At 36.9% G+C, this 27,813-nt stretch overlaps 1 protein-coding gene across 3 annotated transcripts in view; it reads right to left on the reverse strand.

Annotated features, from left to right (window-relative positions):
• LOC129724282 (copper-transporting ATPase 1) overlaps positions 1 to 27,813 on the reverse strand; it is a 31,714-nt gene that overhangs the window by 3,471 nt on the left and 430 nt on the right. Inside the window, exons 1-2 of one of the 3 annotated variants that reach the window (XM_055679017.1) lie at positions 15,499 to 15,778; positions 34 to 1,774 (exon numbers count right to left, since the gene is read on the reverse strand). In XM_055679017.1, coding sequence (XP_055534992.1) covers positions 34 to 1,774; positions 15,499 to 15,611 — 1,854 coding nt within the window. In that variant the 5' untranslated portion in view covers positions 15,612 to 15,778. Of the gene's footprint in view, positions 1 to 33; positions 1,775 to 13,769; positions 14,317 to 15,498; positions 15,779 to 27,708; positions 27,788 to 27,813 lie in introns of those variants that run through there. The other 2 variants (XM_055679015.1, XM_055679018.1) reach the window with 2 other exon arrangements.

A 27,813-nucleotide genomic window follows, 5' to 3' on the forward strand; every position in this document is an offset into this window, starting at 1 on the left:
CAATATGTGAAATGCTATACCACCACAACACACCTTGCCATCCACTGGAACCTTACTGCCGGGAACGACCTTCAGTGTGTCACCACGCTGCACCAGATCCACTGAGATGATTTTCTCCGAGAGAACCTCGTAGTCATCGCTGAGCACCACCAGCACCGCTTCAGTGGCCTTCAGCGAGAGTAGCTTCGAAAGCGCTTCCGAAGTTTTTCCCTTGGCGATATGCTCCAGCCAGCGTCCGAGCGAGACAAAAATGATCAACATCGGTGGGGTGTCAAAAAACGTAACCGGAGTTGTTTTTAGCTGCATCAGCATTGACACAATAAGAACTGCCACCGAATAAATGTAGCTAACGGTGGTAGCCATCGTGATCAGTACGTCCATATTGCTGGCCCCGTGCTTCACGGCCCGGTACGCTTGAATATAAAAATGCCATCCTCCGAAAAACTGCACCGGTGTGGAGAAAATAAACATGATGAGATTTTCCAGCGACAAACCTGGCAAAACACAACACATTTCCTCGTGACTATGTGTCTCCATCAGCACCATGAAGTAGATCATCGCGATCATGCAGGGGCCACCGAATGCCAATGAAATGAGGAAAGTGTTTCGCCACTTCCGGATCTCCTCCTTGTGTTCAAGATAACTGTGTGCCATTTTATCTTTGTTCGATAAAACCGTCGCCTCAAAGCCAAGCTGCTGAATTGTTTCGCAGATCGTTCGTGCTCCAGTCTTTTCGTTATTGAACGCAAAACGTCCCCGTTTAATAGTTAATGCTACGGAAGCTTTTAGAACACCTGGTAGTTTCAAAACGGTTCTCTCAATTTTGTCAACACAAGAACCGCACGTCATTCCTAGGATTTCAATTTCCACTTCGGCCTCCCCAGTCCCTGGTTCGTTTATAATTTCAGTTGGAAAACCAAGATCGGAGATCGATTTGGCAATATCTTCCGGGCCGGTTAACGCATCGTCATACTTAACTTCCGCTTTCGCTGCCAGCAGCGCAATCAAAATCGATTCTACTCCGTATATCTTTTTGCAGTGTTTTTCGATCGCTGATACACAACTAGCACATGTCATTCCCTGGATATGCAGGAAGCATCGCTTCAAACTTTCCTGTAACTGGACCTGCTTACTGTTCGCATGCCCGTTCGATGAAGTGAGGCCCTCGTCGATTGAAATCAACTTCGCCGAACGGGTCGTCTTAATGCTGCTATCGTTAGCACTTTGGCTTTCGTCAGTCTTTTGATATTCACTCTCCTCTGTAGCTACTTTAGCGTCAAAACCCATATCATCTATTTGTTCCGCTATTCGTTCAGGATTCGTGAGATCCCTGTCGTACTCCACTAGACCTAACTTTTGCTCCAACATTACTTTGATTGACCGTATGCCGGTTTTGCCCTGCATATTTCCTTCGATGTTCCTCACACAGGACTGACAGGTCATTCCGTGTATGCTTATTCGAGCTAGTGATACCCCACTGCTGTTGGCATTGGCTTTTGGCCTATCTACTCCATCGTTGTAGGAACAATCGAAGCCCATGTCATCGATGTCGGCAGCGATATGTGCCGGATCCGTGAGCGTCGGATCGTAGTCTATGTAGCCTGCATTCTCCGCTAGTATCACACTGATTTTGATGATACCTAGCTTGCTGCCAATATTTCCTTCGATGTTTCGCACGCATGACTGACAGGTCATGCCGATGATGGGTAACCTAACGGAAGCGACCTGCTGCTCTAGCAGGCCCGTCGACTCGCCGTAGTCGTCCATATTTTCTCTGGAAAGAAAAAGAATGCGTGAAAGCTTCATTATGTTTAATGCCAACGAATAAAAGTATGGAGATTATCGTTATGAAAGTGACCTGCCAAAAGCAATCACAAATGTAAGTAGCTAATCAAACATTCAACAGCCGATAATGCTGCGTTTGCAACAATGTAGAGCAAAGAACTGGGTTTCAGCTGGCGATGGTGATTTTACAAGGTATGACACAGATAAGATCACTAGCAAAGCATGGCTTCACTGAGGTCGCTTTTTAAAGAAAATTTTTGAATCAACATTACTGAAAGAACACTGAAGTTCAGTGACTGAGCTCACCTTAACAACTTTACTGTATTGTTTAGATTAACAAAAGTGTACGTACTATGTTTGAGAGTATTCTGGAACTGAATACCAAATTAATTGGGTTAATGTCACTGTTGAATTACTTGTCACGTGGGGCTGGAACAGTAAACATGATATTAGACGTAACAAAAACTATCCTTCTAAGCTGGATAATCATAAGTATGTGTTCGATTGCCGATGGTTACGCGACAACTAACCGTGTGTGAATCAATAATAAAATATAAGAACGAATGTGATTGATAAGAGCGTCTTTTTTATATATGGGTGTGTACCTATTAAAGAATAAAATACAGCCGGCAGAGTGTTGCACTAGAAACAGGATTTGAATGTCTATGAAGCTACAGTAAAACGGTAAACTTAAATACTAACAGAAACTGTGCATTGATATTTTTTTGAATAATTGCTTCAAGATATGTTTAATTGTGTTTCCAAGTTTACTGGACCTTCACAAATGTGCTCAAGTAATCATTAAATTTACTTGCCAAGTTATGCCGCCGTATAAGCAATTTAGGCTGTTACATCACCGGTTTTAAAACTTGTAGTTTGTATTTGGAAGACATAAACTACACCTGAGCGTCGATCATATCATCGGTGACGGATGCGCAAATCGGCGTTCTACTAATTAGCACTTTTAAAATATTGCGAAATCCATTTTGCCACATTCGTACTCACGGGTTAGCAATGTTTTCAATTCATCAGTCAGAAAATAATAATACCCGCAATCAGGATTGACAAAAGCTATGTTAGTAATACAAAAAAAATAAGCGGAAGAGGTGGTTTTCGAGTTCTTCTGTCAAAACAGGATCGAAATGTACCTGCATTAGTAAACAACAAACCTTCACGAGCCCGGGTGGCACGGTTTCATCGCAAAAATAAAATAATGAAATAATTGATGGATATATGACCAACTTAAGGGAAGTTATTGAACTTTTTCACCAAAGAGGAGTTCGATTTATTTGTTTCTGTGGTCCAGGAATACAACGCTCTCGAAAAGCCTTCTCGACGAACTAATAAGGGCACTGGATCAAATGTCAGAAACATTCTGAGGGGCACTTCCATAACCGCATGATCATATTTTAATCAGTTATTATTCAACTTTAAAGTTTTCTCAAGTTTTACCTAAATACGCTTTTCAACGATGAATCAACCGTAAATGCATTGAATTCCTGTAACAACAATAATAATTACAGACTTATTGGAATGGGATTTAAAGGCAATAACAAATATGAAAGTTAGATAAAGTAAAGATCAAATGGTTTTCTCTTTTGGTGTTTGTTTTTTTTTTTTTTTTAATTGAATTCGAAATAACTTAAAAACGGTTGCATTTAGGAAGTTACTCACCATTAGCTTTTTGAATGTCAATAAGTGCTTAATTTATTTTCATTCTTATTAATATTGAGACTTAAAAAATCTCAGAAACTTCATGGGAAAACTCATAACATGCAAGCCATCATCAGAGATAAACCAGCCAAAGGCTGAAAATCTCCTTAAAAAGAGAAAAAAAAATGCAAGCCACCATTAGTAAGCCTATGTAGTCCATTCGTGAAAAACCAGGAAGGGCACTTCAATATCATTTTCCAAAGTTTTTTTCTGAACCCTCTCCTGGCTATACAACAGCTTGTCCAGATGGGGACTGCATATAACATTGCTGGTTTAGCATTCGTTTGTAAATTAACAGTTTATCCTTCAGACAAAGGGTAGAATTCCTGTTGAAAGGAAGATATAAACATTATATATGTGCCTCTTGAAAATAACATTGTTGTCATAAATTGGCCTTAAGTATTTGACTTGATCAGACAACTTGAAGATCGCATCATCTTAACAACGTGATTATTGGTTGGGTTAAGGAATAAAACTCTTGGTTTATGAGGAAAAATAATTGACTGTGGTTTTGATGCATTAGGAAAGAACTTCCTTTCCTGCAAGTATGAAGAAAATGAATCTCGACTTTTTTACAGCCAAATGCTGTGACATATGATAGATTTTGTATCATCACAAAACAGAGATTTCTCGTATCTGGGTGACAAATCAGGAGGATCAGAAGCAAAACTATCATATGAGATTGGGCTCAAGATACTTCCTCGAGGTAAACCAGCTCTTACAGGCAATCTACCAGATTTACCGTTCGAATAGCTATTCTGAAAAGTGTGGTCAGTCAAATGTTTGTGATGTAAAAAGGAAAATAGAAAATGGGCATTTTGGATGTTAAACCTTTATGGCAAAACCTGTCGAATGCCTTTTCTATGTCTAGAAGAGCAGTTCTAGTAGAATAGCCTTTAGATTTATTAGTTCGAATCATATTTGTTACTCGAACGCCCATGGTGACAACTAAACTGTAGAGATGATCGGGTTCCGGGTTTTCAAACTGGTTCATTCTACAAAGAATTCTTTTCAGGTTTTGAGATTGAAATGATTTTGGCATTGTTTCTATTTTATAGAAAAAATATCTGTTAGAAATCGTCACCAAGAAATTTAAGGAGCTTTCGACAAGTCTTTTGATGAGAATATAGAACACCTCATCATCTGCTTAATAATAGATCGTACTTCATTTAAGTTTGTTTCCAGCCTCTTCGGAAAGAAATTCCTGAGTGGTTATCTGATCATTCTTTTGCGATACTCTATTTTCAATAGGACTCACGTCGCGTTCGAATCGAAATTATAGGCACTCTCGAACTGCTGAGCAAGTTTTGGAGCCACGGTGCTCCCACAGACCGTTATTATCAAACGAAACATACCATCAAAACGGTGAAGGCCAATTTGTTCGTTATGATGTTGTTTAGCCAGAATAAATTTTGAAAAAAATCTTTGGTACGATTTTTGAGTTATGTCCATTCTACGGTAAAATGACCGATATTCTTATGAAATTCATACAAACTCTAACAGCAATTGCTATTAATCTCTCAGATTTCAATGGTACTTCGTGGAAATAGATATCTTGCCTGCCTATAAGCAATCTTCATAACCAAAAAGGCCTAAGCTTTGAAAAGGGTGTAACTTCTTTATTTTATTGTAACCTTTAACTACGCCACTGTGATACAGACAAATTAATTGCCCTTGCGTATTTGAGAATCAACGAATACAAATTGGGATGGTGATCGAGTTTGGTTTTGTGGAGTTTACAAAGAACAAATTTGCCGTTGCTATATCCCCTTCCTGCCCATGCTTATGAGATAGATGAAATGTGTTGCTAAAGGATCTCTATGTACCGAAAAAAATAATCAAATTAATGATTGATAAATGATGACATAATTCATATTACCCTCTTTCTTCCACTTTACTACGCCACCGAGATATAACAAAGTCTTAGATCAGCGGTTCTCAACCTTTTTTTGTCCGCGTACCCCTTGATGATATTTTTCATATCAATTGTACCCTCTGGCTTGGAATGTTCTCGCAGAGCATAGTAGTAGATCATGTTGTGGTAGACTAGTTCAAGTTTCAAATGGACCTTTGGTTTGTTTGATTGCTACAGTCATATTTTTAAAGCAAGTCAACAACAATTGAAGTATTACAAAGAAACATTGCTTTGTACGCCATTACTGATTTATCTTTCGCGTACCCCCTGAAGGCTTTCGAGTACCCCCAGGGGTACGCGTACCCCAGGTTTAGAACCGCTGTCTTAGATGACACAGTAATGTCGCAAAACCCCGCCTTATACCCAAAAACCTTTGTATATAAGGTTTTCACAGCTATCGTGGAGGACGTTTTCAAGGGAACAGAATACAAAGCCGCTTTCCCTTATCCACGCTAATGAGACAGAGCAAAACCAACTTATTTGTTAAGCAAAGTTTACAGTTACAAGCAAAGTGAAAAAATTTGACAAATGAAAAAGCGTAAAGCTTCGCTTGCGAAATCTGTTGTGAAAGCCAGGAACACGCAGGTATTTCACCAGCCTGCAGTTTACAGTTTAAGTGAAGTGAAAATCACGACTTTACACTCCGAGCGAAGTGAAAATTGGCTGCAACTGACAGAATAGAAACGCACGCAAGTTTTCGCTTGCTGCTGCTTTTTTCAGTAGAGTTTGCATGCGTTAAAAAAGTAAACCCAAGTGAAAAAGATGAGATCCACAACCTTCAATTTCGCTGGATCGAATTTGTTTACAGTTCCAAGCGAAGTGAAATTTTTGCAGGTTGCATTTTTCACGAGCGCGAAAAAATGAACATTTTGTATGAGATTTTCACTTCGCTTGGAGCTCTAAATAGGGCTTTACACTTTAAATACTTGAAAACTCTGCAAATTCTTACAGTAAACGGTTCGATTGTTTCTGGGTCCATAGGAAACAGACAGACAGATAGACAAACAAACAACTATGCCTACTATGGTTCAAATTTTCTAACGCAAACTTTTGACATTCCTGTCAATTTTCAACGCATACTACAATTTGTAGGTTTTCTTCAGTAGTCACAACATAACTTGTAATAAACTTCTGACCGGTGGATTATATAAGTTTTATTGAGTTGAAGAAGTTTCGCCCTTACCAAAGTTTATGCTTGTTTTATTTGTTATGAAAACTACTTGCAGGTAAGCAAGATATCTATACCTTCGAAGTACCAATGAAATCTGAGGACTGAGACCAATTACTGGTCCAATGTGTATGAATTTCCCAAGCCTATTGCCATTTTAACATAAAATGGACATAACTCAAACTGCTACCAACGGTTTTTTTTTTTTTCAAAATTTACCCAGAGATGAACAAAATCATAACGAACAAACTGGCGTTCACCGTTTTGATGGTATTTTTTGTTTGATAAAACCGGTCTGTGGGAGCACCATGGGAGCATTTTTTCTGCATGAACTTGCTTGCCGCGACCAGAATCTGTGAGTATCTCACTTTTCTATGTATTATTAGCAATACCCCCATTGAAAAGTGGCATGCTTGTTATTTAGCCGTATTTGTGTGTAGTGATTTCTACCCTTCCTTTTACACGTTTACTGCTTGTATATTTATCCGTGCTTGTGTGTCATTTGACTTTACCCTCCCTCTACACGCTTACTGCTCTACTATACCGAGCCTCGTTCCTCCTGCTAAATATCGCTAATTACACAGTGCAACCAAGATTTACTTTTTTTTCTGCCTTGGCTTCTCTATATAATTTTTTTATGTTGTTTGACGCAAAAACAAATTCCTCCGAGTTTGAACACATTTCACCTTAAGCGCCAACAGCAGCGCTATTTTGAATTTTTGAGAAATCGGAAATTTACGATGTTTTTTCGACGCCACACTAGGAGTATTTCAGTCAAAAACCTGGCCAAAATACGAAAAAAAATATTTAAGTGTTCCTCGAGCTATTGATCCTTTTAGGATTCTCTGATACTTACTTCTTTGTATGCAGGCCATCTTAAAGTTATCTGAGTTGTTTACAAACTACAGTAATTATCATAACCTTGTTATTAATTAGAGCCCAGGAATAAGTAACAAATTGTTGTACGAAAACTATAAACATCCACTCATGTTATTGTAACTTTGAAGTGATTCTTGGGCGTAAATTTAATACGGGCGGTAACAACGAAGGTATGTTAAATAAATTTGTGTCGGTAATGTGTTGTATAGGTTGAAAAAACTTGTTAAAAACAAGGCATTGCCATACACGTGTTTTTCAGTTTTTTTAATCGACAATTTTTTTACAAAAAAAAGATTTTTGTTTGGGTTCCAGTCCCAGCAAAAACTCACCCACCATTGGAAAGGTTATGAGTTTCTCAATAAGTAACAGAAAGAAAATCTGTCCCATGCTCACCCATTCGTAATTGCGACAAATGCGAAGTTGGAACATTCAGATTTGCTGAATTTTTGTTTTTATTGAATGAGTGCATTTATCATGCTTTTGTCATACATCGATTGTAAAAATTTGATTAGTTTTTTCAGATTTTGTGATAACTTGCCGAGAAATACCCTATTCGGGTACGCAAACAAAAAATTGTACTATTGGATGAGTTGAGTTACGCAGTTCCCATGACTCAATGATCTACTGGGAGCACTGCGCTTTCCAACATTATTAAGACTAGAGTGCCTATATATAACTAGAGTGGCGCCGTGTCTTCCAAAGTAACGCTGGTGACACTGGTAACACTGAACATCCTTTCTCTTTACCCCACACGTGTTTAATAGGTTGTTTGCTCAATTGAAATGACACTAACAGATAATTTTCATTCCAATTTTGACAGTGTCGCCACTCTATATATTTACAGGCACTCTAATTAAGACCATTCGCTATCTGAAAACTAGAGATGGTCGGGTATGGGAAATTTGTTACCCGTACCCGACACATCGTGAATGGGTTTGATTAAAATACCCGTACCCGACCCGAAATTTTTTTTCCAATTACCCGTACCCGAAAGAAAAATACGCCGAAATTGCCGGTACCCGACCCGTCCTGGATTTTTCTTTAATTTATTTTCTTTTATTTTTTCAAATTCCTGGTTACCTCGAATGCACTGATTGTCATATGTGGTTTCTCGAGATGATGGTCGGAGTTAGGCTAGAACCGAGTGTTCATGTGAACGAATGTTAATGAACCCAGAGTTCCAGGCGATATATATATATATATATATATATATATATATATATATATATATATATATATATATATATATATATATATATATATATATATATATATATATATATATATATATATATATATATATATATATATATATATATATATATATATATATATATATATATATATATATATATATATATATATATATATATATATATATATATTGGTTCTTCTAGAATTCAGCGTGGCATCTGTCACTGAGAACGTCTGCTCGTCTGATGTTGAAAAATTTGACCATTTTTATCACGCAGCCAAATATTCATAACTGTGTACGGAGAATTTTGGTTCCATGTTTCGTGTTAGTTACCTAATATTAAAATTGATCAGGGATTTTTGTATGCATAGGTATGATTCATATAAATTGTTGAAAGTTATTATTTTGTTTTCGCGAGAATAATAAAAATTCAAGATTTTTTTTTAATTTACAAGAAGAATAGGGTAAATCAACCAAAAGTTTTATTAACCTATGTTTGTGATGCAGACTGGCTGGATAAAATGTTTGTTGATGGAAGTTTTCTGAAAATCACTCGAGTTGTTACATTAAATGAATTAGCTTGGCGGGTTGTCCACTACACGCAAAAGTTCAAGCTTTAATCATCCAATGTGTCCTTTCAATTCGCACAGAATTTGCTCTGACTTCGCACAACCAATGCGTGATACGCATAACGCAAAAGTTGTACAAGGAATACATTGACAAAGATCAAAATAAGAATATGTATCATATACACAAAAATCGTAATTTCTCGGTAAACTTCGGCTTCGGGTGAACGATCAGTTTCGAGACGCTTAAAACACCGTTCTTTACTTTCGCGAGCCGGTGCGTATCAACGCCTCGTGCATCCCTAGAAATCGTCAGCAACCGAAAAAGCCAATAGCGAGTCTTGTTGCCGCGGAAGTTATGACGCTGGTGCCAGTAACGCAGAATCGAATGCATGTGAATAAAACCAGAGTCATAATTAAACGCAAAATGTTTTGGACTAATCTTATGTTTTTGTTTATTGTTAATGATTGAATGATGTTTTCAAATGCCCTGAAAGTGAATCGATTAGACAACAATTTCTTCAATTTAGTCAGTACCCAACTTATCAGTATTGATTGCTGGTTGCACTGTTTTAACGATGCCAACCTTCTGAACATCGGTTGATGCTTTATAAGTGTAGTGGTTTGGAGCTGCGCAATACATCCGAAATACGCTAGAGCATCAAATGCGTTATGTCCAACGCACATGCGTTGTACTGGTTCCAATTTTAATCAGTAAATGCGCTAATTTCGCTCATAAATGATCTGGTTACGCACACTCCAACTTTTGCGTGTATAGGGAAGGAGTCCACTATATGTTAATTTACCCTACTAGAACAACACGGAGAATAGTAAAAAATGCATGTCTGATAGAGTTTAGAACAAACGACGAGAGTTTAGAACAAACGACGAATTTTATGTGCACCTCGTAGCAACCTAGAACCACAGCGCAAACCAAGACCTGAGATGGAGCAACGAATACTACACTAAAAATTGATCGAAACAGATGACACGCACATTTGTCGTTTTTTGTTGCGCGTAACTATCTTTCTGCTGTAACCCGAGCATGACTCGAACTTAGTTTTTAGTTACATCAGGATACTAAATGTGCAAATTTGTCTGTAAAACACAGATTTTTCGAGTCAGTTTCTTCAGATTTTTAAGTTTATATATATTTACGCAGACTTACGCAGAGTTGCAATCATTTTACAATTTTATACCTCACTATTTTGTGAAACGAAAATCAACATTCAACCGTGATGAAGTGTATAGTAAGAAATTGTTACCAAACGTCTTTTTTTTCTACCCAAGTAATAATTGCGTAGGAGGTACTCCAAAAAGAGTTGATTAACTTTCGAATCTCGTAGCTTGCCAAAGGACAGAAATATTATGTTTCAAAAAATATTGTTAATTTCATTGCGTGTATTGATGTTATCATTGTTAAATGCAATCATTCTTCCACAGAAATCACTGACGACGTTAACGGTGCAACTACAAAATTGTCGCTACATAAAATAGAAGTAGGTTAAGCAATTCCTCAAATTTCAAAAGAAAGCCGGGTTGGACCGTAATCCAGAAAGCGCAAGTTTAATAAACGAAATACGCTGGCAGGATTATTACTGAAAGTTTATGAAATTTATTATTTTACGCAAAAATAAACCAAAATATTTTGTGTAACCACACTGAATACGTTGAATATTTTTTCAAGTAAGGCGATACTTCCAAGTTATTACAATACCTGCTACTAAAAGATGCTTTTTTTCTCTTGGTTCAAATTGACAATTCATTCTGGTTCATTTGACACTCCCATAGCTTCGTATCCGTTTCTCCCTCCCAGACCAAGATTATGCTAAAACACCTAGGCTTGAAAAGTTAATAATTAATTTCTCATAATGCACGAAAATCGAATTACCCATACCCGACCAGTTAAGAATTTTTAAAACCTGTACCCGACCCGAACCCGAAGCCTTGGTTTTTAATTTACCTGTACCCGACCCGAACCCGAAAAATATTTTTGGCGTTACCCGAAACCCGTCGGGTACGGATATCAGGTAAAAATAACCGTACCCGACCATCTCTACTGAAAACTCATTCAAACTGAAAAACTGAGCTCAAAACGATGATTCTACGAAAATGGTTTTGGCATGGATTTAGTATATTTCACATAGCAAAATAATATCGAGTATGTGTGAGCATTAATGGTAATGCGCTATTGTCTAAAAGTGGTAGTCAAATTTTGTCTTACATTGAGTAAAAAAGTCTCAGGAATCGATTGGTAGGTGTCTGATCCATGTAAAATGTCAGCCACATGTAAATTTTGCCCCAGTTCCCCTACAATACTGAAATAGGATTATCTCGATGTTACATCATCTTATTTGAGATCTGTTTAATGTAATATCAAGAGTAAACACGATACTCTAAGATACAATAACAATTTGTCTCCACATGATCATCCATTTTTTTGCGAGGAGGGAGTCGCATTTAACTTTATCGAAGACGCGATGATTCTGTTTTCTACTCGAAGCGAGATTTATATGTTTTAATCGGTCCTGGCCAAAAATGCGACCTAACCCCCCCACCCCTCGCAAAAGTGGGAGGATATTGTAATGACAAATTGCTATGTATCTTTGAGTATCGCCTACACTCTTGATATTACATTAGACAGATTTCAAATAAGCTAATCTAACATCGAGATAAACCTATTCTAGTATTGTAGGAGAATTAGGACAAAATTGACATGTTTCTGACATTTTACGTGGATCGGGCACCTACCGATCGATTCCTGAAACTTTTTTACTCAATATAAGACATGATTTGACTACCAGTTTTAGATACTAGCGCTTTACCATTAATGCTTATACATACTCGATATTATTTCGCTTTGTGAAATATACGAAATATTGATACATATGCCATCAGCCGCGGGGAATGGGTTAAACTCTGTTTTTTGTGATGTGTGGAGGAGGCTTAAATGTAAATCAAAATCGCATTCATTTGTAGGACTAAACATTTTTTTTTACTAAAACATACTGAATAATATAATGAGCTTTTGGAACTCTCAGATAACGTCAAGTATTACTTGACAAAAATCTTAACTGGAATACACAACTAGATGATGCCAATAACCAAAGCTACAATATAGATAAATTATAGGAAAAAGAAACCCATGATAAATTGGAAAAACTTCAACGATTAGCCACTTTCTAAGAACAGATGCAATGAGAAGCACATCTACGAAGGCATTGGAAGCTTAGTTTTTTTACGTTTCCACTGCATCAAGTTGTACAATTAGAAGCCGGAAAGCATGCTCTCTAATCTCTTTGAAGGTGACCTAACCGGTCGTCCCAACATTTTAATAACTATTCGTATCAATACAATTTTGAACAATCTATTCGAATATTTGAATGCGATGCTTGGGTACGCGGTGGTCCTAATATCCGCTCAAGATATACTGTTCTCTACAGAGATGGTTCAAGAATGAAAAATCTAGTGGAAGCAGGGGTAACTGGCCCAGGAATAGACTTTTTAATTCCAATGGGCCATTTTATGAGTTCTTTAATAGAATCTGCCCGATAACTCCAAGTACGGTTGTACGCTTCATGCGAAGTGGAAAAATATGAGTGATTGAAAACTATGTGCAGCCAACCAATAACTATAACTTCATTTGTTAATTTTTTTTTATTTATACTTATCAACAACATCAACTCCAGTCGATAGCTGGGAGATTTTTTAAGAAAAATATCTTATGATATGTCCTGAGAAGGTAAACCTGGTCGCACCGGTAAATTCATTTACTAGAATCTTAGTTGAAGTCACATTTTGGTAATGATCTGATATACATCACTCATACACAATTATTGCAGCAGCAATAGGTTAGCAGTGTATTACGACACAAATGAATTCTTAGCAGTGTATTACGTAGTTAGCAGTGTATTACTTCACAAATGAATGTGAATGATTATGACCCAATCGCAATCCTAAACTTATCTCGCGATCTTAAAATTATCTCGCGATCTTTACGTGCTCACATACCACTAGTGACCGTTGTTTGTATTAGTTCAAATTTCTTCTATTCTTGTTTTAATTCTCGAAATAATTTCAAGTGTGTTTCACGCTAGATTCCATTCATCAATTTTTATTCGAACTGCTACAAACTGTCCTTGCGTGTAAACAAAGACAGCAGTGAACCAGCACACTGCCGGTTGACTAGCGTTATCTTATCAGATTGCATGAATAAACTTTATTCTTCCGAGTATTAACGACGATTGACAGCACTGCGTACGAAGCTTACGGAGCACTCCAAAAAATCATTTCAATCAGCAACAGCAGTGATGAGGACTTTTTTCAAGGTATACATTTCGTTCAAAAGTTTTTCAGTTGACCTTTTCAAATCCAACAACAATAAAATATTGCTAACGAAATTGCATGGTTCAAAGGCAATAATTGACTTTATCGCTTACTTTGCATCAATATTAATGCACAAATCAGCGCTTAAAAAGTAAACGCCAGCATCGACTGACATAGCTTGAATTTGGCCATACCGTGAAAACCATCGGGAAACATTGTTACCTGAAATTGTTCCACATTTCGTACGCTTTCCGTTTCCCCTTCTCCGTCGGTCAGTATAAATTATATCATTTAAAATATATGTAACAGCGCGTACACTTGCGCGGAATCGAAGTTGTTTCTCTCTGATCCCTAGAGTTCATTACTAAGCAACGAACGACGATCACCACGATCACTTTAATACGGTAGCAGCTTTCGTTTTCCACCAATCGTTTCGACAGAGTCACAATTTTGCTCACTACGTCACTTCAGCTACAGCAAACTTGAATAACAACAATTAGCCAGGTTTTCGAAACTTTCCCACAAATGACTTCACTTAGACTGGGTTTTGCAACTCCTAATCCTGGGTAGGTTAAATCTTTGTTCTTAAGCACCATTGCGGGGTCACATGCATGTTGCAAATTTTACAAGCACTGGTAACTGGATCAAGTACACGCAACGCAACCACGGCCGTAGAGGCACTTTGCTAAACTACGTACCGTTTCACGTCAAAAACAGTTACTGCGCAAAGCGAGTGAGAGGAGGCCCGTGAAGCCAGCCAGATCGATCGTAACTGACTGCGAATAAGGCTCTCTAACCAAGCAAGCAAACGGGCCGCCCAGCTCGACTCGTTCGGAACTGGTTTTTATGGAATCCAACTCAGAGTGAGAGCCACAAGTCACGAGTGAAGGTGAGTTCCAGTATGCGTGTGGCTTTAGCAGTGGAGTGCCCGAGATTCACATATGTTGTGAATGAAATTTGGATGTGTGGTATAAATATTAACGCAAAAACAATCGAACTGGAAGAAGTTTGCACGTCAAATGTTTATGAAAATATACGATTTCTCATGCAATATTTCGAGTGATTTTTCAAGATTTTTCCGAATGTAGATGATTCCTAGTATACTGAAATTATTAATACATGCGTGTAGTTCCTAAAGTGATTGTCAATAAAAATACAAATGGGTTCTTACATCTCAAGTTTGCACACCTCATGTCAAAGACCTTCTCAGATTTGGCTCAAAGTTTGGGGATTTATTCACTATGAAAAAATCCCAACTTTGTTCGTCAAAACCCGCTACGAAAAAATGTCTAAAAACAAGCTAATGCATTTTTTCCGAAAAAAAATAGTCAGGGAGTCCAGAAATCAAAATTGATGATTTCGAATTCAACAATTCAGTCGTGGTTTCGAAAAAAAATATACAAAAAAAAAAACACCCAGAACTATGTACTGAAAACTGTTATAATTATGGACAATCTGAATAAAAACAATTCAACAAAAAAAAATTATCATTCCATATCTCCATAGTCCGTCCATATTACCTTTATCTGCGACATCCAACTACAAGCATACAATATCCTCGAAATAGATGAACGTGCTTTCAGGATATTTTTCACGCGAGGTATTTTCTAACCATCTTTTCAAAATCGCTCATTGTTGCTAAGCTAGATTTGATTGATGTGATTGATGCCGACTTGACTTAAATCATTAGGTAAACTGTTAGAGTTCCAAACCCAAGTTGAAAAAGCAGCCATATACTAAAATTGGCATATAAATCACTTATTGTACCATACATTTTCCCAAGGTTGCTCAAATAAACCACCCAGACATTTTTTAGATCGAACACCATTAGCGTGAACGAACTACTGATCTTTAGAAAGGCTCAAGGTCTAAAGAACCAAGCCCACCGCTGCACGAATTAGCCAAACTCCCGTTTGACTAAGACCGGTCGAGTTTGAGTGAATGTCATTACCTGCTATCTGCAGAATCAACAAGACGTGCATAGTGACAGCTGTTAATACTGATAACTTTGTTGTTTCCGACAGCTGCTCGTTGTCCGTCAGTTTTGGTACGTAGGAAATTCATCTCTGCAATCACTTTGAATCGTAATTCATTTTTAACACAAAACTTAATCACGAGACAACTTGTAATTATAAATTCAGATTTGTTGCACTGTTTAAATACTAACAGCTTTATTTCGGCACGCACATCATAATCGATACTTAGCAAGTATACGCTACCACGATCAACCGGGAACTGAGTTGCTGTGTGAGCTGAGCTCAATCCGCGATGCCACTGCAGCACACGTGCTTGGATTCTCACCCACACTGATGGAATAATCTTGTCTGAGATATAAGCTACTTTATCAAGTGTGGTATTTACCAGCTAGATCTACCTACTTGTTATAAATTTTAATCCAATTTTCATTTTAAAGCTCCAAATCACGTTTATAGAGCACATTATTATTAATATTACACGAGAACCAGGCGACAGAAACGATTATCATTCTCAGAAAATGTTGTAATAATAAGATAAGACAACGAAGTCAGGGTGATTAACAGTAGTATACACAATAACCCAAGAAAACATTTTGTCAATTAATCTAAAATTTCCAGGTGTTGTTTTTACCTGATATAACTTGTTCATGAATGCAGGAAATTCGCGATACAGCAATGCGCAAATGCCAGTCCGAAATCGCTATTGGAACTTCTATGAACTTCTCCTTGGGTTAAAAAAACGGCAAAGTACTGTTCCTGTAAGCCATGAAACGCTTTATATCTAGCGACTCAAAAATTTTACTCGCGAATTCGGAAGTCGAGGTTGGAAGTCGCGGATGCGTGTTCGAAATTTGCAACTATTTAATGCTGATAAAAACGGTTTGTATTCAAAAGCGATTTTATCAGCAACGCGCGTTAGTCAAGATTCACTTATCACTCCTGGGAAAAAAGGTGAATAAGGAGCACCTAACGTTTATGTCCTCTTCAAATATGAATGATTTTCTGACGCTGTCACTCATGATGATTGGTAAATTTAAAAATCCCCGTCGGAATGAAATGACAAAAGAATTGTTCAAATATTGGTTTTTTGATCAGTTTGTCCCTCTGGTAACAGCTTTTTTTAACAATCATAACTTCCTGTGAAAGCATTTCTTGTATTTGTTCAGCACACTACGAGCGAGGAAACCATGTTTTTTGCCATTCAACACCACTGCTGTCATCCAGCACATGGATCAGCATGTAATACAGATGATTAAGGCTCGTTATAAGAAAAATACAATAACACAATAATGTCAAAGACGCAATGTTTTTAAATACACAAGCATGGAAAACAGTTCCTGCATCTGCTAGTCAGAAGTCTTGGAGAACGCTGTATGTGGAGTTATCGGATGATGACAAAACAATTTGTTACAAAACAAAACTTAGAAACATCGTGAATAAAATTATTAACTTGGAAACAATTGACGAAAAAAGGCAGAATTCTGAATCCGGAAGTTCAAGAGATCTAACATTCTCTATACCAATAAATGACAAAATGACCTTCCTAACAGGTCACCTAATGTTCACTTTCATGAGCTTAGACTAATTTGACGTCTCGAAGGTAAAGGTTTTTCGAAAAGTATGAAAAAGCCCTATTTCTGAAACAAACCTAATAAAAACTGATGTCTTGAAAGAAAACATACTGATAAAAGCAACAGTACCGAACAGTACAAGTGAAGCAGAGCGCCGCTGGTCTATCATTGTAGCGGTACACGATTTCTCTTCGTTTGCTGCAAATAGTACAATGCTGCAGCTATCTTAAGAATATGGTTACCATAAAAACCATAAATTACATAACGCGAATTGAACACTTTTGCAACGGTTATAAGTTATGAGTTATTTTTATTTCAATTTACCTTCGATGTTCACTAAATAATCGTAACCGGCATAATATCGAAAGGGTAAATTCCTGAAAACACAAATTTATAGCTAAGCTTAGTTTTGACTGTGCGTATCAATGGCATCAATGACTGGGAGTGGTAATTACTTCTCATTGTGCATCATTTAATGACTCGATTTTTTATGGACCAATAACGGCGCCGGCCACTTCCTTATCGTCGGTTTTGTGCAACACCAGCACAACTCAAAATTCTTTCATTTTGAAATTTTGATGTCAAACGATGCCAAATACGTTTAGGTTTTATTTTTCACTATGACTTTTTGCAAAATTCACAAAAAAAAACCTGAGTTATGAACTGATGCATCTTTGAAGTTCAAATCGAAAACATGCTCCATAGATAGAGATTTTAACAAGCTCAAAGATTTCGTGGATGTGATAAAGTTAATTTTAAACGCTAATTTTTCAATCCCGTTTTTCTAAGAACTGTGAATTTCGAGTTGTGCAAATGCCACACGTAACCCACAATAAGAAAGGAAGGTTAGAATGTAGTCTTTGCTTTGTTAGAGACTGAGTTTTTGGGTTTTTGATCAGGATTCACTCTCAGGGTGGCGAGGTTCCGCCTCAGCCTTTTACGCTAAAAAAATCGTTTCGGCGCTTAAGAAATTCCCTGATTGTTTTTCAGTTTTCCCTGATTTTCCTGACATTCTCTGATTTTCCAGGTTTTTACAGGTTTTCGCCACTCTGACTTTGATATGACCATAATTTATTTGGATTAATGTAACAATATGATCATGTACATAATATGAGATTAAAAATTAAATTATAAAATACAATAAAAAGTATTAGGGAATGTGAAAAAGATGTCGGTTGGTTGCCTTCCATAGCCAAAATACTCAAAGTCTCCAGGCAGAAAACGCAAAAAAAATAAAAATAGAATTGAAGAACATATAGAATGTGTCCGTCATGTTGTGCTGAAATAAAATAGATGAACTTGTATTAGACTTATAAAGTCCTAAAGATTTTTATATATAAGCTGAAAGAGTGTAATTTTCTGAGCAAATGTGATTTAAAGAAATGTTTATCGTTGTCCTTCAACTTTTAAATGAAGAATAAAAACGAATAAGGAAATTCGTACAAACGAGATTTTCAGGAACGGTGAGCCACTAGAAGACGAAGATTCGATCATACTCACAATTTTCCACTAGGCCGGCCGTTCTGAGATCATTCGAGTTTTCTTCGATTTCATTATATCACACTCGCTGTTACTTTCCCTAATAGTATGTTACTTCATGCTTTCATGGTCACTGCTAGATAAAAAGCAAAGCCTTGGTGCTACATTCCGATCCGGAACTTGACCTTTTGTTTATTTATACACAGACTTCGCAGCCGGCTGTTCAGTGTACAGGACAATTGCGGGGCTAGCGCTACGATCTTACTGACATTAACAGTGTCTCCCGACCCGAGACTCGAACCTACGACGACTGGCTTGTTAGGCCAGCATCGTACCTCGAGACCATCTGGGTCACTGCTAGATATTAATACGATATAAGAGTAAAATTGATCTTTTCTGACAGTTTTTGGCCGTTTTGAGAATCATTTCAGCCGCAACCACAGGATGCAACACAACACACATTTTTTTAAATTCTATGGACATCATATTTCAACGATTCCTCATTTAATGAAAAAAAATTCTATCTGACTTATATCTGACCTCATTATACCCTCTTACTTTTATTTTATTTTCAAACAAAATGGACAAACCAATGAGCAAAAAACTGTGATTTCTTTTTTCAATTGCAAACCAGTGAAAAAAATTACTAAACTATTCGTGATGTTAATTTGAGACCCACATTGTAAGAGGCTCCACCTTTTTTGCAAGTTATATCATTTTCCCAGTTTCGCAAAACGCAGAGATTTTATCTCGTATGCAATCTATCTGGTGGTTCGTTGTCTTAATTTATTTTTGCGGTGTAGCTACACTCTCTGGACTACATTTTTTCTGTCTCTTTCTCCACTTTTTCTATCCCGGACTACCCGCTGTAGCTGTAGCTTGGAAACACCAAAAACAATTTGTTTTTCTTGTCTTATACCGTACGAATATAATTACAGCTTAGTGTAGTATCGTTTGAGTGTTCGTTTTCGAGCTAGTGGTTGGATTGAAATCGACGGACCTTTTTTTGTTAAAAGACCAACAGTTTTTGCAGAAAAAATGTACACAATAATCGCGCAAAGCTTTGCAGCAGAAGCTGTCGAAATCTTTTCATCTGTGGGCATTCAACAATCTTCTGAATGCTCTTCTAGCACATAAATCGCTTGTATTCTCAACGAGTGCCGTTTAGTAGTGAGAATCACAAGGTATCAAAGCTGGTAAGTGCAGTGATTTTCTTTAGGTGAGTTCATATTATCTTCTGTGTTTTCTACAGACATGAACCGTATGGAGTTGTATAAATAACTTTTTTTCACGTACCAAAAAACAAATTCTGCAAATATGAATCGCTTTCACAAATGTATATGAGATAAATAAATTGAACTTGAAAGGGTTTTTTTCATTTTTTTTTTTTGGTAAATGATACAGCTTGTTTATTTTTTGTACATTTTTTCTCAAACGAGAGGGTGGGGAGGGGTATCATCTAATGCTACGCTTTTTTTTTTCATAGGGTGTTGTGATTTTGTAACCAAATGCTACGGGTGTAAAAATCACACAAAATTCTACGTCATTTAAGTATGCTCCCTAAGGGCATCTTCAGCGGTGGTCCAAATCGTTGTTTCTATTTTTTTGGAACAAACTCAAATTCACTGCTGCACCGGTGGTGTAAATTTTTTTTTATACCAGATCTAAATTGAAAAAAATTGAAACTGGTATACGTTTTGGTCTATTTTTTTCACTTTTTGGAACAAGAAATAGATCGTTCTAAACTCTTGTACGCTGCCAATAGGTGGGTAAAGTGTCATATTTTTTTACCTCATATTCAGCTATTTCCATATGAGCGTTTTGCTAGTGTTGGGGAATAAACGAAACCGGAAGTTCAAGAGATCTAACATTCTCTATACCAATAAATGACAAAATGACCTTCCTAACAGGTCACCTAATGTTCACTTTCATGAGCTTAGACTAATTTGACGTCTCGAAGGTAAAGGTTTTTCGAAAAGTATGAAAAAGCCCTATTTCTGAAACAAACCTAATAAAAACTGATGTCTTGAAAGAAAACATACTGATAAAAGCAACAGTACCGAACAGTACAAGTGAAGCAGAGCGCCGCTGGTCTATCATTGTAGCGGTACACGATTTCTCTTCGTTTGCTGCAAATAGTACAATGCTGCAGCTATCTTAAGAATATGGTTACCATAAAAACCATAAATTACATAACGCGAATTGAACACTTTTGCAACGGTTATAAGTTATGAGTTATTTTTATTTCAATTTACCTTCGATGTTCACTAAATAATCGTAACCGGCATAATATCGAAAGGGTAAATTCCTGAAAACACAAATTTATAGCTAAGCTTAGTTTTGACTGTGCGTATCAATGGCATCAATGACTGGGAGTGGTAATTACTTCTCATTGTGCATCATTTAATGACTCGATTTTTTATGGACCAATAACGGCGCCGGCCACTTCCTTATCGTCGGTTTTGTGCAACACCAGCACAACTCAAAATTCTTTCATTTTGAAATTTTGATGTCAAACGATGCCAAATACGTTTAGGTTTTATTTTTCACTATGACTTTTTGCAAAATTCACAAAAAAAACCTGAGTTATGAACTGATGCATCTTTGAAGTTCAAATCGAAAACATGCTCCATAGATAGAGATTTTAACAAGCTCAAAGATTTCGTGGATGTGATAAAGTTAATTTTAAACGCTAATTTTTCAATCCCGTTTTTCTAAGAACTGTGAATTTCGAGTTGTGCAAATGCCACACGTAACCCACAATAAGAAAGGAAGGTTAGAATGTAGTCTTTGCTTTGTTAGAGACTGAGTTTTTGGGTTTTTGATCAGGATTCACTCTCAGGGTGGCGAGGTTCCGCCTCAGCCTTTTACGCTAAAAAAATCGTTTCGGCGCTTAAGAAATTCCCTGATTGTTTTTCAGTTTTCCCTGATTTTCCTGACATTCTCTGATTTTCCAGGTTTTTACAGGTTTTCGCCACTCTGACTTTGATATGACCATAATTTATTTGGATTAATGTAACAATATGATCATGTACATAATATGAGATTAAAAATTAAATTATAAAATACAATAAAAAGTATTAGGGAATGTGAAAAAGATGTCGGTTGGTTGCCTTCCATAGCCAAAATACTCAAAGTCTCCAGGCAGAAAACGCAAAAAAAATAAAAATAGAATTGAAGAACATATAGAATGTGTCCGTCATGTTGTGCTGAAATAAAATAGATGAACTTGTATTAGACTTATAAAGTCCTAAAGATTTTTATATATAAGCTGAAAGAGTGTAATTTTCTGAGCAAATGTGATTTAAAGAAATGTTTATCGTTGTCCTTCAACTTTTAAATGAAGAATAAAAACGAATAAGGAAATTCGTACAAACGAGATTTTCAGGAACGGTGAGCCACTAGAAGACGAAGATTCGATCATACTCACAATTTTCCACTAGGCCGGCCGTTCTGAGATCATTCGAGTTTTCTTCGATTTCATTATATCACACTCGCTGTTACTTTCCCTAATAGTATGTTACTTCATGCTTTCATGGTCACTGCTAGATAAAAAGCAAAGCCTTGGTGCTACATTCCGATCCGGAACTTGACCTTTTGTTTATTTATACACAGACTTCGCAGCCGGCTGTTCAGTGTACAGGACAATTGCGGGGCTAGCGCTACGATCTTACTGACATTAACAGTGTCTCCCGACCCGAGACTCGAACCTACGACGACTGGCTTGTTAGGCCAGCATCGTACCTCGAGACCATCTGGGTCACTGCTAGATATTAATACGATATAAGAGTAAAATTGATCTTTTCTGACAGTTTTTGGCCGTTTTGAGAATCATTTCAGCCGCAACCACAGGATGCAACACAACACACATTTTTTTAAATTCTATGGACATCATATTTCAACGATTCCTCATTTAATGAAAAAAAATTCTATCTGACTTATATCTGACCTCATTATACCCTCTTACTTTTATTTTATTTTCAAACAAAATGGACAAACCAATGAGCAAAAAACTGTGATTTCTTTTTTCAATTGCAAACCAGTGAAAAAAATTACTAAACTATTCGTGATGTTAATTTGAGACCCACATTGTAAGAGGCTCCACCTTTTTTGCAAGTTATATCATTTTCCCAGTTTCGCAAAACGCAGAGATTTTATCTCGTATGCAATCTATCTGGTGGTTCGTTGTCTTAATTTATTTTTGCGGTGTAGCTACACTCTCTGGACTACATTTTTTCTGTCTCTTTCTCCACTTTTTCTATCCCGGACTACCCGCTGTAGCTGTAGCTTGGAAACACCAAAAACAATTTGTTTTTCTTGTCTTATACCGTACGAATATAATTACAGCTTAGTGTAGTATCGTTTGAGTGTTCGTTTTCGAGCTAGTGGTTGGATTGAAATCGACGGACCTTTTTTTGTTAAAAGACCAACAGTTTTTGCAGAAAAAATGTACACAATAATCGCGCAAAGCTTTGCAGCAGAAGCTGTCGAAATCTTTTCATCTGTGGGCATTCAACAATCTTCTGAATGCTCTTCTAGCACATAAATCGCTTGTATTCTCAACGAGTGCCGTTTAGTAGTGAGAATCACAAGGTATCAAAGCTGGTAAGTGCAGTGATTTTCTTTAGGTGAGTTCATATTATCTTCTGTGTTTTCTACAGACATGAACCGTATGGAGTTGTATAAATAACTTTTTTTCACGTACCAAAAAACAAATTCTGCAAATATGAATCGCTTTCACAAATGTATATGAGATAAATAAATTGAACTTGAAAGGGTTTTTTTCATTTTTTTTTTGGTAAATGATACAGCTTGTTTATTTTTTGTACATTTTTTCTCAAACGAGAGGGTGGGGAGGGGTATCATCTAATGCTACGCTTTTTTTTTTCATAGGGTGTTGTGATTTTGTAACCAAATGCTACGGGTGTAAAAATCACACAAAATTCTACGTCATTTAAGTATGCTCCCTAAGGGCATCTTCAGCGGTGGTCCAAATCGTTGTTTATATTTTTTTGGAACAAACTCAAATTCACTGCTGCACCGGTGGTGTAAATTTTTTTTTATACCAGATCTAAATTGAAAAAAATTGAAACTGGTATACGTTTTGGTCTATTTTTTTCACTTTTTGGAACAAGAAATAGATCGTTCTAAACTCTTGTACGCTGCCAATAGGTGGGTAAAGTGTCATATTTTTTTACCTCATATTCAGCTATTTCCATATGAGCGTTTTGCTAGTGTTGGGGAATAAACGAAACAAAGATTTTTTACGACAATTCACAATTCATTTTTGTGGCTTTTCTGAAGAAGAATATGAACAGGTTTGTCGTTTTTGGCTTCAAGGAAACCGACCAGCAAAAGGGGGAATTCTGAAAGACCATAACCGTAGGTTCAACTACTTGGTTTGCAACCATCAGCCACCAGGATGACAAATATGTTGGCTATTTGTTAATCGCCTTAATTACAGTGGGACTAGAGGAGACCTTGAGAGGCCAGAAAAATGTTCCTCGAAGACACTGAACTGAAAACGTTCAAAATGCTGGGATGACATTGCGCATTTCGTTTCGAGCAACTCGAACAAACTAAATGATCGCTGGGGGCGTTATGTTTCGTTTTTCGTATTTTTTCGACTTTGCGGGTTAGATGAGCTGCCGGACAAATGACAATGATAGCTCCTTTTAAGCTTGAAGCTTATCTGGCAGTATGTGACCTACTCGAAAATAGCGAAAATCGTTCGAATCGAGCTGCGCAATGCCACCCAATATTCTCAAAACCCAACCCAAGTTTGAAAAACTGCAAGATTTTGAAGGATTGATGAGACGAAAACGGAAGATGAACATCTACGCGATCAAATATTTTTCGCTATCCTCCGAAGCCCTACTTGTAGCAGAAATTTTTCGATCATACCAATCCATCCTGAGAAATGTCACTGACGCTTGGGTCAAACCGTCGATTCCATAAAGTCTTGTGGATATAAAATGTCTTACCAAAGTAATCGTTTAATGTTCGAAAAAATTAGCAAATTTCCGTTTGTTAAATATTAGGTGATTTTTATTATAACAAGTCTCATTAACTGATAGCATGGGGTATTGAATTGTTGACAGTGTGACAGATGTCAGCGGTTTAAAACAACAAGATATACAACATCGGTGCGGAGAACGAAAAGTTGGTCTATATTAGCTGGTTTTATTCAGGTTTCGCCGGTGTAAATCTAGTATAAAGCTGTTTCAAAAATAGACCACCGCTGAAGATGCCCTAAGGTTATTCGAAAGATTAAAAAAAACCTACAGACAACGCAATTTTCCACTACGACAATGAATTTTTCACTACGAAGTAATTTTACGTACAGGGGCCGTTTAATAATTACGTGAGCATATTTTTCCACTTTTTCATACCCCTCCCTCCATTGTAAGACATCGTAAGATTTTTTGATACCCCCTCTCTCCTAGTAAGATCTTAGGGAACATACTTAAATGACGTAGCATTTTTTCATGATTTTCAAAGCCCCCCTCCCCCCTCGTAGCATTTGGTCACAAAACTTCAACTCCCCCCTGAAAAAAACGTAACATTCGATTAGCCCCCCGCCGGTTTTGAGAAAACACAAAAATACAAGTGACAACATAAAAAATACTTGAAAAAAAAATCACCGCGTGTAATTCAATTTATTTATCACTTATACACTGGAAACAGCATTCCTTTGGATATTTACTTCGCTATGGATTAATGTTTTCTCCTCGAAGAGATTGTGTTTTGGTACGAGGAGGAAAGATGTTTATACAACTTCGTATGATCTATGTCTGTAAAAAACACAGAAAATATTCCGAAATTCGCAAAAGAAAATAATCGCTGCACTTACCAGCTTTGAACAGAAATGAGTATCTTGTAATTTTAACTATTAAAAACCACAAAGAACCAACGATTTTTGTTCTCAAAACAGATTGTATGTTTACACAAAATTTCATGATGCCACAGATAGGAAGATTTCGACAACTCTCGCGGCAAAACTCTGTGTAATGTTGTAGTGTATTTTTTGTATGCACTTCTCCTGCGAAAAAACGGTCGTTCAAAATAAATGCAACATCGATTTTAATCTAAGAAACATGAATCTCATTTCGTGTTGGCAGACAGTAAAACCAGACCGATAGAACTCTCAGCCACACAACTAAATAATACGTTGTATCGTATTGTAGCTTGGAAGATAGAGAATCAAATTCTTTTCGTGATAAGTGAAAGCAAAAAGCAAAAGTGCAACACTCTCAACCACGCAAGAATATATCACATTTATATTACGTGTTGCATTCTGCGGCTGCGGCTGGGGGGCAGCAACATTCTGTTCTAAGATTGAAATGCTGCTATAAAGTCGAACTGTAACCGTGTTTCTTAAAACTTTTAATTATGTTGTATGAAGTGTAATAAATTTTCCAAAAGTAAACCTGCAGTTTCACCACCGTTTTTGTAAGAAATTATTACCATTTTTGACCACAAGAACAATTAATACGGTCCTTATGAGGATCATCATAAATTCATAAATATAACTAAACAGTTTGATGAATTATTTACGTAGTCCTACGTCAACCATGCAATTGCGTCTTGGGTACGCCCCCTTTTGCTATAATTGAGCTACCTTTGAGCTACCCTTTTCCGTAGTTACTGCAGTAACTCTTTATGTAGAACAAAAGTGATTTGTCTGTTTAAAATATGGAAATATTTGAGAAAAATCAACTTGGTTCCCGGATGTCGGAAAAATTGTTATTATTGCGCACTACAAAATAAGCTTCTACGGTCGTTTAAATGGCTCAATCAAGTATGTAGACACATCAATATGACGTATGGGTCGTACCCCAAATTTCACCATCATTGAAGTTTTGATTTTAAGCTATAATTAGTGTTAAAATCTCATGTTGACTTTAACTAATTCGATAGGGGCGAAACGGTCACCTTTAGGAGGGGTGAAATGAGCACACCTTGTCACATAAACTTACGTGAAATTCATCTCAGGAGACTTGTGAGTTTGTCTGTTTCCATAGTCAGTGTTTGTTTACAGTGATGGTGTGGAGATTATATTTTGAAAAATCTTTGAGACCGAATCGGTCAAAAAAAGGGACTGCAGGCAGAATTGGCCACCATAAGTCGCAACGGGACATTCACGGAACAAGCCGCCAAGTATCACGGCATCTCGCGAAAAACGTTGGCCCTTTAGTTGTCCTTCTACACAGTTTCAAGATGTTTTATAAGGGGCCGTTCAATAATTACGTAAGCAAGTAGGGAGGAAGAGGGGGTGTGCACTATCTTACAAGGGAGGGAGGGGGGTGAATTGATTATCTTACGTAATTAGTTACAGGCACTAAACTGCCGCTGATGGTAAGTCCGTCCCAAAATTATCTGCCTCGGTTTAACATTTTATGTAAAGCGCCGTGTCAAATAAACGTTATGTATAAAAAAAAAACCATCCCATTACATAAATCTGCAATTTGCGAAAAACGTGTTTTTCAATTATTTCATTTCATTGCTTCTTCATGCATTTGAAATTTTTTGAATGGTCTCCTTTTCTTTGTTTGGTTTTGTTGGAACCTCTCACAACCGGCTACTCTGAGCAGCTGATGAGTAAGTAAAACAATGTACATGGAGAATCCCAAAATGTATTAATAATTATCAACATCATTTGATTGAGAATCATTCTCTCTAAGTTTTGTCTCTAAACTAAATGAACGTTAACAAGAAATCTTGGTATTCCTTAAAACGTTTGGCTTAGTTAATGCAAAATAAATCAGTGTTCTCTAACAAACAGCTATATTAACAAATGCATGTATGCATGTTGTTTTTGGATGCGTTAGTTAACTGTGTAACAAGACCAACTACGTATAATACTCCGTGCGATACGATCTATAAACTGACCTAAATTGAAGTACAAAGAAGTAATAAAACTTCTCTCTGTATTCTACCTCGTGAGTAGAGCCGTGAATATCACGGGGCAGAAGCTGGAAACGAACGTTTGAGGGCAATCAACTTTACTCGAAAGATATAGATAACCGGCATTGTTTAATGGAATATCAGCTGAATGAATATCGACCAAAATTGATTGACCGTCATCGATTATCACCATTAGGAACAAAACAAAGAGTAAAGTAAGCTACTTACACTGACTTGTACTGTTTTTCTTCACTGGAAATCGGCTGATCCATTTGATTTTGGTTTGTTACATCTTGACCGCCAGTAGCTAAAACAAGAGAAATTGTATGAACA

The sequence above is a fragment of the Wyeomyia smithii genome, chromosome 2 (assembly GCF_029784165.1).
Source record: "Wyeomyia smithii strain HCP4-BCI-WySm-NY-G18 chromosome 2, ASM2978416v1, whole genome shotgun sequence".
NCBI classification, from domain to species: domain Eukaryota; kingdom Metazoa; phylum Arthropoda; class Insecta; order Diptera; family Culicidae; genus Wyeomyia; species Wyeomyia smithii.